This window comes from Lynx rufus, unplaced genomic scaffold, assembly GCF_022079265.1.
Source record: "Lynx rufus isolate CCGP_SWC_20201006 ecotype Redwood Valley unplaced genomic scaffold, mLynRuf1.p SCAF_5, whole genome shotgun sequence".
NCBI classification, from domain to species: Eukaryota; Metazoa; Chordata; class Mammalia; order Carnivora; family Felidae; genus Lynx; species Lynx rufus.
The window spans coordinates 76,895,121-76,913,714 of record NW_025814867.1 but is presented as its reverse complement, the minus strand read 5'-3'; the positions used below and the strand labels follow the sequence as shown (position 1 = coordinate 76,913,714).

Genomic DNA, 18,594 nt, shown 5'->3' with positions numbered 1-18,594 from the left:
GACACTAAAGAATATTTTGGGAAAGCAGAAGAGTTGAAGGAGGAAAGGTCTAATAGGGTGAAGTGGGAGAGGCTTTCTAGTTGGGACAGATGGCACCACTCACCATATATCGACTTTTTCAGAGACAGGTTCATTGCGTATCACCTCTGGTGCCATCCACGCGACTGTGCCGGCAAAGGACATCTTGGTACTTTTGTCACTGAGTTCCTTAGATGTACCAAAATCTGAAATTTTTACTGCATCTGTGTGAGTCACCAAAACACTTTAAAAAGAAATAGAGAGAACATCCAGATCATTAGTACTAATAAACACCATGACTGTAATTGGCAACTTAGTTTGCTGCCTCCTACTTGTGGAATTCAGCTTGTGAGTTCCAATATTACTGGGGCATCAGCATCACTCAAACATGTGAGGCAGCACAGCATAGTGGGCTTTTTCTACCTGGTTTGAGCCTGCCTCCACCACTTACTGGCTGTGTGACCTCTGCTACCTAATTCTCCGAAGCCGGTTTTCTCATTTGTAAGATGGGGACAGTTTGGGTCACAGTATGTTCTCCAGAATTCAAACATGCAGAAAACTCTGAAAATAGTATATAAATATTTTCTCACCTATATCAAGCAAACTCATTTTATTTATCTGTGGCTCATTAGAGAGTATTGTCCTAGACTTTGCTGGGGGTGTGAGGTAATGCTATCTGATATCCTCTGACTCTAAGAGTTTTGGATACGGAACTATGGGCCTATAATAATGGCCTTCATGGAATTTTCATTTGAATTAAATGAGATTAGATATATAAAACACCCCTCCTCTATAAATATCAGTTTCCATCCTTGCCAGTCTCAGACAAATCACTAAGAAAAACACTTCTTTTAAAACATTGTTTAAATAACAGCCAACTAAAATCATGCATGGAACCATGACACTAAAAGCTAATAAGGAAAAGCTGGGACACATTTAGCCTTAAGCAGATTCCACACAAGTCGTGTTCTCCTTTTCGCAGTATTTATCTGAAATGTTACCTGGGGAAAATTGCTTTTTTAGCCTTAAAGATGAATACAATCTGGTACCAGTTGAATCCAAAATAGTAATATCCTTACACACCAGACTGAATTCACTTGAAATAACCTGTTTAGAACTTTAGAATATTCATGAGTTAGGGTTTCAGAGGCTTAATGATATAGAGACCTATTTTTAATAATAAGAAGGCTTGATATTCAGAGTATCAGAATTGAGGTGGCTAGAAAACAGGAAACTTCTCTATCTCCTCCCTTGTCTGAACCAGGGATGTCACATTTGCCCCCCTCTCCATCAGTGTCACATGGCTTTCTATTTACCAGATTTACAACTGCTTTAGAATACCTTCATCCACATCCTACCCCTGATTTTGCACCTGATATGTAAAATTTACATAATTTGCACACTTCGATTTAATGGTGTTAGTCTTGGTGAAAATGCATAAGGATTTAAATATTATGGGGTATCTGGCATAACTGCAGAACTGATGGAATCATATACCATGGAAGTCGGAAAAGGCGATAAGCCCCTAGAAAGAAAAATACTAGAAGCTTCCTCTTCTGTCTCTTTTGTGCTGCTCACTATGGGATTTCTTGGCATGACAAGAGGGAATGGACATGGGGACAGACTAAAGAGCACATGAGGTTGGAACTTTTGTCAGGTCTTCTCTGAGACAAAGCTGGGGTCACACAGCCTAAGATTTAATGCAGGTCATGGAATCTCTCTTTACTACAAGCCAGACTGATCTTTGTCTTCTCAAAGTTAGCCTGGAACGCAAAGAGGCCAAGGCTGCTGGAAGTTCAGGGGAATACTGATAATGGAGGGAAAGGCTCATTGGGTGACTTATTACTCTAATCTCTAAATGAGAGGAGTTAAAGAAAGTAGCATGTGACTTTATATATTCTAAAATTTCCCGACCTCTTCCTCTAAAGTGAATTCTCCAGGAGAACAAGGTGGTTAAGGAGACCATTCAAAGAGGCCTTGGGCAATATTTTGTGTCCCTTATGTGTATGTAGTGGATGACAAAAGCAACAGGTTGTGTAAGAATGTGAACATATGCAATGAAATAGAGTTCATTTGCAAGTAAAGCAGGAGAAGGTTGTTCAGGGAGCTAGTGACTATGATAAGCACTAATGAGAATCATGGTGACAAATTAGAGCTGCTTTGAAGTTTATAATCGAGGATTGATTGATGTCTTCCATTAAGAGGATTCACTGAATCCTTCACTTTCACATGATGAGGTAGAATTTAGACTTTTTGGTCTAAAAGTTCTGGGTTCAAGTCCTAGCTCCATGACTTCAGGCTTTTCTAATATAAGAATAATTATATTTGTTGCAGCTGCCCCACACAATTTTTGCTAAGATCAAAGCACATGTGATTATACATATTGAAAAAAATACTGTAGACTATGAAAGTGCTAATTTTGAAAAGAGATTAATTCCTCTCTGCTTCTCTAAACCAAAAATGTGATGAGAAATAATAAAAATAATGTTTAAATATAGGAGCTACAATGAAATCTATCATTTTATCAGTTCCTTTCTTCCTTTCATGCAGTTTGCAGGAACTGAATTAACACTCCTCTTAAAGTGGTTAGTGATGGCCAAAGAACAGAAATTACTAGAAACAACATGTTTCTCTTAAATAGCCAGTTTATATTATCTTATGGATACCATGAACCTTGAAGCTATGTATTTCCTTCTTTGCTTAGATTCTACGAAGGTCAAAGCCAAATCTTTAGCTTTAGTTCTAATGCTCTTATTTTCTCTTTGCCTCAGTCTCTTATTTATCCATTTTTATCCCGTTGTATACATCTTTGAAACTTGGTTTCTAAAACTTGGGTCTTTGGGGAAAACACTAGGAAAACGACAAAGCAAGCCATTAGATGGAAACATTTGGCATTAATTATCTGAGATAATGGAAAGTGAATACTTCAGTTAATAAAGAATCTTGTTTCACAGTTGCACAATCAAAATGCAACCCAAAGGAGAAAACTAGTGTCAGGTGCCTAGAGCTATCTGCCATTTAGGTGAGTCAACTGGTCAACAATAATCCAGAAAATATGCAAATAGGGTACCCTCCATGCTGATTTAAACTGAACTGAAAGTATGATGTCTGAAAACTTCAACTATGCTCGATAAAATCCCTTATTTTAAAGCAATACAACAAAATGGCTGAAAAACTCACTTAGGTGATTTGAGATCACGGTGAATAATTTTATGGAGGTGCAAATAATTCATTCCACTTGCAATTCCTGTAGACCAGTCCACTAGCAATCGGGGTGTGATCTTCCTGCCAGCTCGCAAAACCTCATAGAGTTGTCCGTGGGCACAGTATTCCATGATGATGCAGTAACATGGGGCCTGAGTACAAACACCCCTTTCAAGAAAACACAAGCACGTTTATAAATACATACATACATACAAACATACATATATCTGTATTTACATTTTAAGAATATTTAATAAATGTACTAATTAAGACCCAGTTCTTTACCCATATTATTTTTAAAAGGCATAATTTTTCCCGATTCATCAATTACCATTAAAACCCCTCTGGTCTACAGGCTTCCCCGTTATGCGCATAGACAATTTTCATTAATTTGATTCACTCCAGATTATCTCTGTTTTGTGCTGTATCTGGTGCTTTTCTGTGGGTCCATTCCATTCTGGAACAAAGAGCACCTTTCCTGAGACATATGTAGGCCAAGGATTATGTTGTTTTAGATCTTTAAGAATAATTTAAATATCTTCCTGTTAAAATTAAATAGAGGGTTTTATATATAGTGTATAGGGAGAATTCAAATAAAACATTGCTATTTTTACTATTAATAATTGAATTTTGAATTTGCCAAATTTAAGATAACTAGACTGAGGACCCCAAAAAGAGTTAATTATCTGTATTATATAGTCTTTAAAAAACATTTGTTTTAAAAATATTTAAAAATATTTTTTTAATGTTTATTTATTTATATTTGAGAGAGAGAGAGAGAGAGAGCAAGAGGGGATACACAGGGAGAGAGGGAGAGAGAGAATCCCAAACAGACTCTGTGCTGTCGGCGTAGAGCCCGATGTGGGGCTAGATCCCACAAACCATGAGATCATAATCTGAGCCAAAGTCAAGAGTTGGACCTTTAACTGACTGAGCCACCCAGGTGCCCCTAGAATAAAAACAATACTATACAATGTATCACATATCTATGTGGTCTGTGCTTCCATCAATTCCTACATCTTCCACAAAGCCTTTTCTGATTATTCCAGTCCAAGAAGATCTTTCTCTTCTATAAATTCCTATGCTACACAGGAGCCATTAGTTTTTTATATGCAATTTTCCTCTCCCCATACAGACTATAGGCTCCTTGAAGGGAAGGTCTTGGATTCTTTTCTTTCTACCATGAGGCCTAGAAGTTCACAGCAAGTCCTTTGCAAATTTTTTATTTTTTGAGAGACAGAGAGAGAGAGAGAGAGAGAGAGAGCGAGCAAGTGGGGTAGGGGAGAGGCAGATGGAGAAAGAGAATCTCAAGTAGGCTCGACGCCCAGCATGGAGCCCAACCTGGGCTTGATCTAACAACTGTAAGATCATGACCTGAGCTGAAATCTAGAGTCAGATGCTTAACTGATGGAGCCACCCAGGCACCTAACTTTGCAAATATTTTTTTCTTTTTCTTTCTTTCTTTCTTTCTTTCTTTCTTTCTTTCTTTCTTTCTTTCTTTCTTTCTTTCTGCAAATATATGTTTTTAAGTTTATTTATTTATTTTGAGAGAGACAGAGACAGCACAGTGGGGAAGGGCAGAGAGAGAGGGAGATAGAGAATCCCAAGCAGGCTCTGCACTGTCAGCACAGAGCCCGATGCGGGGCTTAATCTCACAAACCATGAGATCATGACTTGAGCCCAAACCAAGAACTGGAAGTTTAACTGACTGAGCCACCCAGGTGCCCCATTTTTGCAAATATTTCTTAGCTTCAACTTAACTTTCTCTGCTGATAAAATCCTTCACAGAGACATGTGCAGATGCAAGGGGTAGGAAGAAAGGAACTAACATGGAAGAACATCTTTTATTTGTCCAGAATATTTCCATGTTTATTTGTCTTATTTAATCTGCCCCAAACCATTGCACAATAAATATGACCTTTTCCATTTTTACAGGTAAGGCTCAGAGAGGGAAAGTGACTTGCCCTAGATCATAGACCTGTGACAGGGCTGGGATTCAAATCCAGTCTAACTTCAAAGCCCATGCTCTTTCCACTCACCATGTTACACTGCCTCCCTTTTTTGCTTTTTAACTTTTGTATACATAAGCATATTGGGGATTCCTATATTAATGCTCCCTTAGAAAAGTGGTAATAGTCATATCAGCCCTACGTCACACCTTTTGTTCTGAAGATGAAAAAAGAGAAGAAAAATTATCGTATGCAATTATATGATGATGAGAAGATTTAGAGGCCATGGCTTGTGATCATGTGAAAGTCTTATAACAAAGGCAGGTCATGAAGAAGAGTAATTACTCTTCATTTCCCCTGCCTTCGTATGCCTGTCAAATGCCACAAAGCTGTTTCTATTACTCTCTTATCATTTTCTAAGCTACCCAGAATTCCCACCCTCATTTCTAATGAAAATTTTTTTCAAGTTCCTGTTACTTTTTAGGAGACCTCAGTGGAGTACAAATATACCACAACCATAAGAAGGCAATTTAATTTTCATTACAGAAAAACAATGAATAGGCAGGAACAATGTAACGTGCTCAAGGATATCAAAATAAATATTTGTCTGAAGCCACTCAGCAGCCTATTCAAGTATGTTTCAACCTGTCACACAAACAGACAGAAAGGGTAACAGTGATATGTTATGTACTTTTCATGTTTCCTGACTAATGAATGAGAAGCAATCATTCCATCAACCCTGTACTATGACAAGGCTTCTTAGTAGCTATAAATAGCAGCTCTATAATCACTTCTAATTGCTGCCTTTTCTTCCTTTTCGCACCCGATGCCATTAGGAACAGTCAGGTTGGGTTTTTTCAAAGATTGCTTTCAAAAAACTGGGGGAAAAATACATAAGTCTTCTCTTTCACTTCCCCTTCTGTATACAGTTCTTAACTTCAAAGGAAGCTGTAGGCACAGCAATCAGTATCCAGAGAGACATACTGAAATCTAATCATGGCTTCATATCTTCCAGACGGTCCTGAATGATTCATTGGCCAAGCAACACATGGCACAGATGGCTGCGAACATAACACTGCACAATGCCTCAAGAGTGTGGTGTAATGGGCCAGGGACACAGTCTCACTATTGTTTTCCATGTAGAGGTAAAGACTATTCAAGCATCTTTGGCCTATATAATGGGGTACCGGCATGGCAATACTTGCCCAAAATGCTGAAAACTGCAAATGTAGGTAGGAGGGTCAGAGGAGTGAGGTGGGGAAAAGGTTGTGAGGAAAAAGGAAAAAGCAAAAGAAAGGAAGGAAAAATAAAGCTTCTCACACCCAATACTCTTAGGACACATTTCTACCTTTAGTTACTCAGGACATCTTGCTAGAAAGCCTTCATACCTGGGACCTACAGCCCAGCTCACTTCAGGAGGCCAAAAAGCCATGCTAATCTATAGAATATTCTGTGTCTCAAACTCAGTATCCTAGTAATATAAGCTTAAAAGTTTAGTTAAATGGAAGTTAAATGAAAGGCCCTTCCTTCCACTTAGAATGTAGCATACTAGAAGTGATGATTTTCTCAGGGAAGGAAAATGAAGGAAAGAAGTGAGTCTCTGACAGTCTGTCTACAAATAATCCTTCAATTGTCTTTTGAAATTTATCATCTTTGGAAAGATTATAATTCATCTGTATAGTATTTCATTTTCATCTCATATCCTCCTGCCCTAATAGGACAACAAAAGATGGAATCATTACAACAACTGAAGCTCTCTCCCATGTCCACTGTATTGATGTGCCTTCTACAAGGAAATAAATCCAAGCATTTCAGTTAGTATCCCAGCTGAATGCTTCTCTTCTTTTCACACCTATTTCCCTTTCCATAAAGGGGTCTTGTTTGGGAATCAAAACTCAACATCAATACTCACTTAAACGCATTCTACAAAACTGGTACCCAAGATTTCTATTCCTTAGTTGAGGGGTGTGATTCCATTGAAATATCATCACATGACCTGTTTACCTTTATAATGAAAGTTTTTTCAAGAAAGGATCCCTCTTAGGGGCTGGGAGAAATTCCTCCTAGTTTAGGGAAGGGGAATTTGTATATTATTCCACTTTTAGCTGTAGCCTCATCAGTCATACTATTTTCCAGGATTGAAATACATATATATATATGTATGTATACATACATATATATTTTATACACACACACACTTGGTATATATAAAATATGCCAAGAAGCTCTAGTTTCTAAGCTTTCCTTCTACCTAAAGGCTAGCTTTCCTATTCTTCATTTTCCCTCCTGTAAAGTCACTCACCATTCCTTTGTTGAAGGCTAGGGCAGAATTTGGAGGCTGGGAAGACAGGGAACTCAAGAGAAAGGTACTGGCAGAAGAGATTACACATATTTAGAGCTCAGTACTGCTAAATTTGGGGGATTCAGCAAATTTACCTTTGTGCCTCCCCTTTTTACTAGTGGTTCCTGCTAATATTATGAAAATAACAGTCTGAACTAGAAAGATATATTCATACTCTTGGAAATGACTACTTTCTGGAATGAACATACCATACAACTTACTATGCTTGAAAAGGGATCTAGCAAAACTTGAGGCAAGGAGAAATACTCCGAAGGTGCCTGTTATTACAAGTTAATATTTAATAAGGGAGGCTAATAGAAACTAATAAAAAATACCTGTCTGTTGCACAGGGACTAATTGTTCTGTGATCACTTCAGACATTAACTTTGTTTTCTTAAGTGAATTTTAAGATGTACAGGTTATCTTGAAGTGACTTCTGTCATCCCACTAATAAATGAGGTTGATTCATCAGATCTGACTGCTTTGCAAAAATCCACCTTCTCTCTCTCCATCCCATGTACATCCTTTCTGAGAAGGGTGTACTCTGGCAAAAAGAGCTGCTAGATTGTAAGATCCTTAAACCCATGACTTTCATTGAATCGTTCTTTGGTATCCTCCCCAAACACCTAGCACAGTATTAAGTCTATAGAGTATTCTTAATATGTCTTTCCAAGCAGGAACTCATATGCAGATACTGGGGCAAAGAAAATCTCTCTATTTCTTTTTTAAAAAAAGCCTTGACCTACTTGAAAGCGATGATGTTAGGGTGCTTCAACTTCCTCAAATGCTTGATATCCGTCTCATTCTGTTCTCTCACTTTCTTGATGGCCACCTCCTCCGCTCGGAACTTGCCCAAGAAGACAGCTCCTTGGGCTCCACTACCCAGCCACTGCAGCTCTGAGATCTCCTCAAATGGCACTTCCCAAGTATCTAGGCACACAAGCGAGAAACAAACTTAGAGGGATCTCAGAATTTGCTCAGGGACCATTCTACAAGGCCGCTCCGGAGGTACCAACTTCAGCATCACCCAAAGTGATCTCTACACTTTGACTCCTACCTGGTAACTCACCAAAAGATATAACCTTTCTACAGGTCTTGGTACTACAGATCAGATGTTCTCACATATTAGTTTGTATCAGTTTTTAACCAATGGAATCATGCAGATCAGAGATCTCCAATAGACTCTCCTCCAAACGAAACATATTTTGATATTCCCATGGCCCCACCTCACTTCAAGCTTCCATGTTCGATCCACTTATTTGTCTCTATACCACTATCCCTACTCCATCACCCGTGGTAAGTGTTGTTTTATTCCTCTTTGAATTTTGAGTGCAGATGTTCAATTAATCCTTGCTGAATAAATTTTCAATGATACTCTCCCAAGGACCTAATTATGCATAATATTTATATTAATATTTACCTTTTATTGAGTACTAGTGTAGTATAGAGCTTTACATCTCATGTGCCTATTCTTTCAACAATCTTATAAATCTGGCCTTATTATGGTTATTTGTAGATGAGAAAACAGAGACAAGGAGATTAAGAACTTACCCAAGGTCATAGAGCTGGTAAGTGGCAGAACTTGGCCCAGAACTCAAAAATTGGCTGATTCCAGGGACAGTGCTTTTTCCACTGTACCACATTGCCTCTCATTAAGTAACTAAGAGGGTCATTAGCCATGATAGATTTACTCATATAGATGCACTATTTTCAAGCTTCTCTCTTTCTTAGATTTCGATTTTTTTGCACCAAAAAAGTAACAGGGGTCATTTCTAAGTGGCAACATTATTGATGATTCATATTATGTTCTTTATCCTTTTCTGTATTAGTTTTTTTTTTTTTTTTACCACGAGCCTGTAATACTTTTATAGTGAATAAAATGCTATTTTAAATAAGGCACTTCAAAAATTCAATCAATATGTGCTTTAATCTCATGGAACTTAAAAAGAAGAATATGATCCATTGATGCTTCTCCTTGCCCCACTTTTTATCAGTGCATTGTCACTACACTGCTAAGAAATAAACATCAAAGTACCCAAAGTCCCATGGAGTGAGGAGAGGATGATGACAATGTCAAAGGTTATGGGAGATTTTCATTAGATCACAATCACTAAAAGGTCACTGTTGGCAGAACACTGAACGAGGTAGTGTTGAGTCAGCTTTGAAGATATTCTGGTCTTGAAAGCAAATCAACTCACATCTACTATGGTGATGAAGCAGCAGAAAGAAGTCATCAGTACCTAGAAGGGAAATATATTTCCTTCTTCTCTAACTTTCTCAACCTTAAGAGAAAAGAAATTCTGTAAATTCTTAATAAGATGTGGCTTTTCATTACAGCGGTCAAAACATGACCTTCCATATATGATTACATAGAGCTCAACAAATAAAAGGGAGGGTGGTTGATAGCATAGGTATTTAACCCATTTTTCTGCTATGAGCAGATTAAAGGTTTCTGCTCTATTGAAGTTAGATGGATGTTATCTAAAAATAAATTTCTCTAAAACAGAGATAGCTCACAATTATGAAGTCACTACACAAACAAATGATACCAAGTAAGATGTGAAGGGAAAGAGTAACTTAAAGCCTTGACTGCTTCGAGTATCTTGCTGGCTTCGAGTGACTGACGGAGTTAAGTGTCTCACACGGTCTCACTTCTATCCCCAAGGGCTTATCTGTGCAGCACACACAGGACCCAGATATCGATGGCATACTGTCAGAGGGGTTTAGTGGTTAGGGGTCCAGTGAAGAACTAAACACAGTGTCATTTTGGCCATTCAGGGGCTCAGTAAAGTACTCTTACTGGATTCTGGGACAAGAACATATGGGGCAATATTTTTCTGAGAAACTTCATAAATGCCCAAGTTATCCTAATTTTTAATATAATAACTACTAAAATTAGATATCTTTGGGTGTTTTTCCCCCTATTTACTCAATTTTTATTTACTGTTAAATGCTAGAAACACTAGAAAATATTAGAAAAAACAACAAAAGAAAGTATTTTATCTGCAATCCCATTCTGTATTCAGTTTTCATCTAACCTTCTGGTCTTTGCTTGTATGGATATAGCTATGTGAAAGTTGTATGTGACATATAACCTTTTCTACTTTTTTGATGTATTATTTCCCATGTATTTACACGTTTTATTATAGGCTTTAATAGTTGCTTACTGTACCCTTTTACCTTTTCTTTTTCCATCTTTTTGTTTGCTGATTTAAATTGGATACTTTTTTCTTTCTTTATATTATTTCCTCAAAATCAGTCCTTAGGTTAAAGAGTATAGTTTCCTGGCTCTTCGTATACCATTCAAAACTGCCATTCAACAGGATTTCGCTAGTTTTTGCTGACAGTATTAACATATGAGTGTGTCCCTTTTACTTTAACTTTGCTAGCAGTGAATATTGTCAATAGTCTTTTTGGTTCTAATTTATTTAGATGTAAAGTAGTGTTTTATAAGTTCGCACTACTTTGATTGCCAGTTCATATAGAATATTTTCTCCACATCTGTTTAACACTCACATCTGCTGTGCATGAATGGTCATTTTTATCTGTTGTGCATTTATCTGTTGGGGTCTTATAGTTCTCTAAACTGGAAGGAGTTTTCTATTTCTTCGATACATATGAAAAGAATATTTTTAAAAAGACTTTTTCTTTGTATTTTACCATTTTTTGAATGAAATATTTTCATAGATGCATGTCATTTCCTTTGAAATTTCTTCTACTGCCCAATCAATCTTCTAAGAGTGATCTATAGTTGATTTTATTTTAAGTTTAACCTTTACATCCATCTGGTGTTTATTTTGGTGTATGGAGTGAGGACCAAGGCAAGTTCATTTCTTTCATATTGTTATTTAATGATTCCAAACCAGTTTGTTAAATAATTCTTTCTTTTCATATCATTTTATACTGTTTACATTACAATTTATTATATTTTTAGTGTATATATATTTTTAAGCAATCTCTATGCCCAGCGTGGGGCTCAAACTCATGACCCCTAGATGAAGAGTTGCATGCTCTACCGACTGAACAAGCTAGGCACCCCTATGATTTATTATATTCTTATTTTTTTTATTAAAAAAATTTTTTTAATGTTTTTATTCTTGAGAGAGAGAGAGACAGAGCATGAGTTGGGGAGGGGCAGAGAGAGAGGGAGAAAAAGAATCTGAGGCAGGCGCCAGGCTCCGAGCTGTCAACACAGAGCCTGATGCAGGGCTTGAACCCACAAACTGCAAAATCATGACCTGAGCTGAAGTTGGACGCTTCACCGACTGAGCCACACAGGCACCCCTAGTATATTTTTAAATAAATAATTCCTATTATTTATTATTTTTATAAAATGAGAAATAAATTAAAATACAAATGATAAATACATTTGACACTCAAATACCAAAAAGGTTGATGATTCAATACTAAAGGATAAAATTTTCCTCTGCTAACAATAGCTCATGCCTGTGTTAATCAGCTATGTTTAGCCAGTTCTCAATTATCCATGGAAAAATAGAGGGGACCACACTGGAAATTCAGGAACCTTCATATACTTCAACCACCTTCCCATCAGTCTTTTTACTGGACATAAGTATCAGAAGTAAAAGTGATTGATGTGGTTTAGTCCTCTTGTCCCATCCCAATGTCCCTGTCAATATCTAGTTGGCAGCCAATGAATAGGAAAATGATAGAAAAAAGAATGCTAATAATGAGGATGTGCAAAATTGGAGGCTCCCGACAGTTGATGAGCGACTGACCTGGCTGTGTTCAGTTCAGGATTAGTCCCAGACTTTCTACTGCTTTTATATCTGTTCATTGGTACTCTTCCCCAGCTTTTATCTTATGATTCATCACTATGACTACTATTTTAATTCCAATATCCACTGTGATCCGTAACCACATGCCCCTCCCCCCTTTAAGGCATAAGTTCTCCTTAGTTTGTATTTAGACTTGACTATGACAATACTTGCTATAAGACTGGGAACTATTTGGCAGTAAAAGATTTCAATTACACACGCTACCTTACTTGGACTTCACTACCAAATACTAAATGGGAGATGAAGAGGTCATTAAAATTTTTGAAAAATCAAGTGAAATTTCCTTGTAAGTATACCAAATGCAGAGACACATCTGTTCTGTGGGCTATCCTCTGGTTGACTGTAATCCAGGATTAAAGATTAGCTCCCTGATCCCAGAGCTGACAAGGAAAAAAACTACACCTAGTTTCTGGCTAGTGACTCTCTTTCACGGCCCCCAGTAACACCAGCCTGCAGTGGGGTATCCTGTCATCTGCTGAGGAGTTAGGCAGCTATAAGCTGCCTTGTAAGCTTAAGCTGACCAGGCCGGTTTCTTATTTACTCTTGAAATAAGCCTTTCTGAAAGTCACATAATCAATTGGAAGACAATTAAATACAAGTTTACAGGATAATTCAAAAGTTTGTAAAGCTCCTGTTGACAGACACATAAGATGTATCCGTTGCTCCTCTTTATGAGCCTGAACCTACATTTGGGTCCTGAGACCTCCAAATTACCACCAAAATAATTATTAGACTGGACAAGTTAAGACCCTAAAAACCAAATGCAGTTCATCACATAAGCAGATATTAGTAGGTTTTATGTCTAAGTAGAGAAGAAGGAACTTTTAAAGAAGTAATAAATTGAGGGCTGTTATCTCTGGTTGTGGGATGACAAGTGATTTTTATTTTCTTCTTTGTGTTTATCTTTATTCCCAAGTTTTAAAATAATAATACTGTTTAACATAGAAACCCCTAAAGTTTGTGTGACAAGGGACAGCTTTTTAACTTCCTTGAAGGCTTAAGACCATAACGGGGGGAAAGAAAGGTGGAATGTGCAGGGTGAATGGGATGGGAGGATGTATGAAAGACAGAGAGAGAGAGGCAGACAGACACATCCTGGGGACTGACAAAGAATTACTTCATGGAGCAGGAATGGATATTGTGATTGACAAATCCCGGAAAGCACACCTGGGATTGATAGATTTGCCAACAAATCCCAACACACTTATGGGAAAGGGGTATAGAAGGAGAGGCTGGTATTGGTTAAGAGAGGGTATTTCAGAAATATGAGAAAATGAGAAAAGAAAAAAATGAGAAAAGTGGTGACTGATGTCAACTGGCTGTTGTGGAAAAGCCAGCAACAGTCTCGACTGAAAGAGATGAACATGTTTTTAAGAGTCACAGAGTCCAACATGCAGTTATAAAATAAATAAAACAGTCTCATTTCTGATCTATATTTCCGGTCCTTTCCAAAATGTCTTGATGAGAGAACTGTTAACCAAATCATTTACATGAGGCTACCAAGATACCTATCAAAAGCCTTAAAAAGCCACAAACCTTCTTAACCCAACCACTCCCTCTTCTAAGAACTTATCCTAAGGAAACCAAAGACATGTTAAAAATAATCACAGACATAATCAAAGATATGTGTGAAAATTAAATAATAAACGGATGTTCATTGCAGTGTAGCTTATGATCACTAAAAACAGCAAACTGCCAAGCGATTGAGGATTGCTTAAATAAATCTTAGCACATTCACGCAATTTAATATAATGCAAGCATTAAAAATGCTGAGGAAGTATGTTTCATGATATGGGAAATGTTCACAATGTGAAGTGAAAAAGCGTAACTAGTTTAACTCTGTATCTATTAAAGCACACAAACACACACACACAATAAGACTAATATATATACCAAAAACATTAATAGTGGAAACTAGGGATCACAGATAAATAGTTTTACTTTTTGGGGGAAACTTACCTGTAAGTTACCAATCTTTCTACATATATTACTGGTATCAAACCAGGAAGAAAAAAATTCTTTTAAGGAATATAAATGGAGTTATAAAGAACACTAGGGCCATGTGTTCTCTTCAGATGCATAATGCTTGAATCGGAATATATGAATATGTAAATTACACAATGATGAGAGTTAATTTACTTTTCCAAAAGCTGTGAGATCTAGACATAATAATGCTTCTCAAGATTGGTTAGATACTTGTTCTTTCCTCACAATGTGAGCTTTCTGTGACCTGGCTGTAAGAAAATGATTCCTTTTGGGGAGCCTGGGTGGTTCAGTCAGTTGGGCGACTGACTTCAGCTCAAGTCATGATCTCACAGTCTGTTCTGTGGGTTCGAGCCCTGCGTCAGGCTCTGTGTTGACAGCTCAGAGCCTGGAACCTGCTTCAGATTCTGTGTCTCCGTCTCTCTCTTCTCCTCCCCCCCTTGTGTTCTATCAAAAATAAACATTTTTGGGGCGCCTAGGTGGCGCAGTCGGTTAAGCGTCCGACTTCAGCCAGGTCACGATCTCGCGGTCCGTGAGTTCGAGCCCCGCGTCAGGCTCTGGGCTGATGGCTCGGAGCCTGGAGCCTGTTTCCGATTCTGTGTCTCCCTCTCTCTCTGCCCCTCGCCCGTTCATGCTCTGTCTCTCTCTGTCCCAAAAATAAAAAATAAATAAATAAATAAACGTTGAAAAAAAAATAAACATTTTTAAAAAATAATTAAAAAAAAAAGAAAATGATTCCTTTTTACTACAACCTACGATAGGGCAGAAATTTTCAGGCACAGAACCATGTGGCTTCTGTCTGGCTTAGAATCAACCCAGTGGCCATCAGACTTTTTGACTGAATAAATTTTCAATAAAAAATTTTCCATAGGCTTCACACCCAGCGTGGAACCCAACGTGGTGCTAGAACTCACGACCCTGAGATCAAGACCTGAGTTGAGATCACGAGTGGGACGCTTATCCGACTGAGCCACCCAGGTAACCCCTCAACAAAAAATTTTTAAACATGCATTCACTATGTGATTTATTTATAAATTATGTATCTGTACAGCTTTATTCAAATACCAAATATATATGAAAACATGCATGAAAATAGAAATTTAAAATGATGATAGGAGGAACAGGAGCTCTAACATCTTCTTCCTTATAATGCTGTGGATTGTCTTTATGTACCTTACTTGACACCACTTGACTGGACAGCTGCAAAAGATGGGCTTCGAAAAAAAGACCAACCAAATGTGAATTTGTTCCAGTCAGAAGGGTTATAGGAGATTGGTATGGGGTATTCATCTGATACTAGTTTTCTTTTTAATTTATTTTTTTAATTTATATCAAAGTTAGCTAGCATATAGTGAAACAATGATTTCAGGAGCAGATTCCTTAATGTCCCTTACCCATTTGGCCCATCCCCCCTCCCACAACCCCTCCAGTAACCCTCTGTTTGTTCTCTATATTTAAGAGTCTCTTATGTTTTGCCTTCCTCTCTGTTTTTATATTATTTTTGCTTCCCTTCCCTTATGTTCATCTGTTTTGTATCTTAAAGTCCTCATATGAGTGAAGTCGTATGATATTTGTCTTTCTCTGACTAATTTTGCTTAGCATAATACCCTGTAATTCCATCTACATAGTTGCAAATGGCAAGATTTCATTCTTTTTGATTGGCACCAGTTTTTTAAATCAAAGGTTGTCCAGTGAATGGTGGTGGTATGTTTATACAGGAAATGTTTCCCAAATCCACGCTCTAACTTACCTTGCTGCTGCAATTTGTAATCAGTGGAATATGCCTTGCCAATGATATTCCATACAGGCCTCAAGCATCCAAATAGTCCTTCCAGAAACCCACCACTGCCGCTACCCGACCTGCTGAACTGAATCTTGATGTCTTCGGTTCCACTTGTGCTCTCTCTGTCCGTGGTGTTGCTGTTCCCCTGAGACACGGCCATTTCCGATTCATCTTGTTCCCTTAGCTGAAGAACGCTGTTCTCAAACTGGTCCCTGGAATCTTCGCTCACACTCGTCAACACTGTTGTGGTGATGGGGCTGTTCATGTTCTCGGTTAGCTCTGTGTGTACTCCCCCCTTTTCCTGCGGGTCCTTAAGGAGCTTGGGTGAAGGGTGGCTCCCCGTAGGTGTGAGCTCATCTTGTAGTCCATTGAAGGTTCTGTTTTCACTCAAGGGTAAGTGTGGGGAAGAGGAGCAGCTCAGGTGCTCCTGAGGGTTGGCCATCGTGCCATGAGTGTGCCCAGGATCCTGAGATGACACTCAGAGGATTAGGAGGACAGAGTTCTGATGCAAGAGAGGGCTCCAAAACCTGGGAAAACAGGAGGAGGACATGAGTTCACCCTTCCTTTCATCACCCACACTACTACACTTCTCTTTTTTAATAACAAGAATATTGAAACAATGGGGATTGGTTAAATAAATACATCCACATGATGGAATACTGTGCAGCAATTAAAAATGATGCTGTAGAAGAGTATTTACTAACCTGAGAAAACGTTCAAGACATGTTAATATAAAAAACAGGTGAGGACAATATGTACAACATAAACCCTTACAGTTTTTAAAAATTCGTATTTAAATTCCAGTTAGTTAACATACAGCATAATAGTAGTTTCAGGTGATATAATATGGTGATTCAACACTTCCATACATCACCTGGTGCTCATCACAAGTGCACTCAATCCCCATCATCTGTTTAAACCATCCCCCAACTTTTATTTGAAAAGACACATAAACACATATTTGTATGTGTGTAAGAAAAAAGACTGGAAGAATACACTCCAAGAATTAACTATTGTTAACTACTAACTTTTGTTAATTCTAGGTGGTTAGATTTGGGAGAGGCTTATGTCGTTGTGTTTCTCAGAATATTCCAAGCATTCTGCAGTAACGTGTTGCTATAAAGTGAATGTTTGTGTCCCCCTCCTCCAAAACCTGTATGTTGAAACCCAATCCCCAATGTGATAGTATTTGGAAGTGAGGTCTTTGGGATGTAATGATTAGGTCAGAAAGGTGGAGCCCTCAGAGGATTAGTGCCTTTATAACAGAGATTCCGGAGTGAGGCATCTGGGTGGCTCAGTTGGTTGACTGTCTGACTCTTGATTTCAGCTCAGGTCATGATCCCAGGGTTGTGGGATTGAGCCTGCTTAAAATTCTCTCTCTCTCCTCATTCTCTCTTGCTCAAAAAAAAAAAAAATACTGGAGAGCTCCCAGTATTTCCTCTTCTGCCATGTGAGGACACAGTGAGAAAACAGCTGTCTCTGAACCATGAAGGAGGCCCTTACCAGACATATAGAACATGCCAGTGGCTTGATCTTGGATTTCCTAGCCTCTCGAACTGTGAGAAATACATATTTGTTCTTTGAACCACCTGGTCTATGGTATTTTTGTTATAGCAGCCTAAACAGACTAAGACATATATATTAGGTTTATAATCAGAAAAAAAACATTTCCCTTCCCAAACAGAAATTAAATATCTTGATACACACACTTTTATTAAAAACTATATCCTGCTCATTTTTTTCCTAATTTCTTTAGTGTTTTGTCTATTGGGGCATTGTTTTACTTTCTAAAGTATTCATTAAGTCATTTAGATAAATGTCTTCTGTATGTGACAAGATAAATTCCTAAGATATAAAATTTGTTTTTACTGTACTAAACCAATTCTGGGGCACAGACTAAGCCCCAGTGTTTTAAACTTATTAATTGCTTCTGATATGTCCATTAGCACCAATTTTTCAGGGAAACCCAACCTCTGAAAAGAAAGACATGGGATTGTTCCAGATTGTCCAGATCATGCAAATTCAATCTTAAATTTATTCAATGTATGTCTATTATCAGAAATTTACTTTCTTTACAAATCCCTATATAATAGTTATTCCTTTCTTCCTTCACTCTGTATTAAACATCTAGAATACATTAGAAGTCAGGGTATGAAGATAATCTCACTTTACAGAGGAAGCAAGAAACAGACCAACAATGACTGACAGCATAGTGCTTATAATGAATCAACCACGTGCTCTAGGGGCACAGAATAGGGAGGGACACTTTCAGAGCTAGCTACCCAAAGGTGGCAACTATTGATCAGTGTTGGAAGTATAGAACCTCATCAGGCATGCAGGAGAGGGGTGAGTGAGAGAAGACGGAGAGGGTGCCACAGGTGTGGGGAAAGTATGAACGAGGGCATGGAGGCAAGAAAGACTACGGAGTATATGAGAAATCAAAGTGGATGGAATGCAGGTTATATGTATACATAGAAAGATAAGAATGGAGAGAAAGTCAGGGTCTATGTTATAAGG

The 18,594-nt window shown here is 38.0% G+C and overlaps 1 protein-coding gene across 1 annotated transcript in view; it reads right to left on the bottom strand.

Annotated features, from left to right (window-relative positions):
• The window catches only part of MAP3K13 (mitogen-activated protein kinase kinase kinase 13), a 46,621-nt gene extending 30,052 nt beyond the window's left edge, over positions 1-16,569 (bottom strand). Inside the window, exons 1-4 of the mRNA XM_047099936.1 lie at positions 16,045-16,569; positions 8,259-8,442; positions 3,199-3,390; positions 104-262 (exon numbers count right to left, since the gene is read on the bottom strand). Coding sequence (XP_046955892.1) covers positions 104-262; positions 3,199-3,390; positions 8,259-8,442; positions 16,045-16,519 — 1,010 coding nt within the window. The 5' untranslated portion in view covers positions 16,520-16,569. The remainder of the gene's footprint in view (positions 1-103; positions 263-3,198; positions 3,391-8,258; positions 8,443-16,044) is intronic.
• Between the last annotated feature and the right edge of the window lie 2,025 nt (positions 16,570-18,594).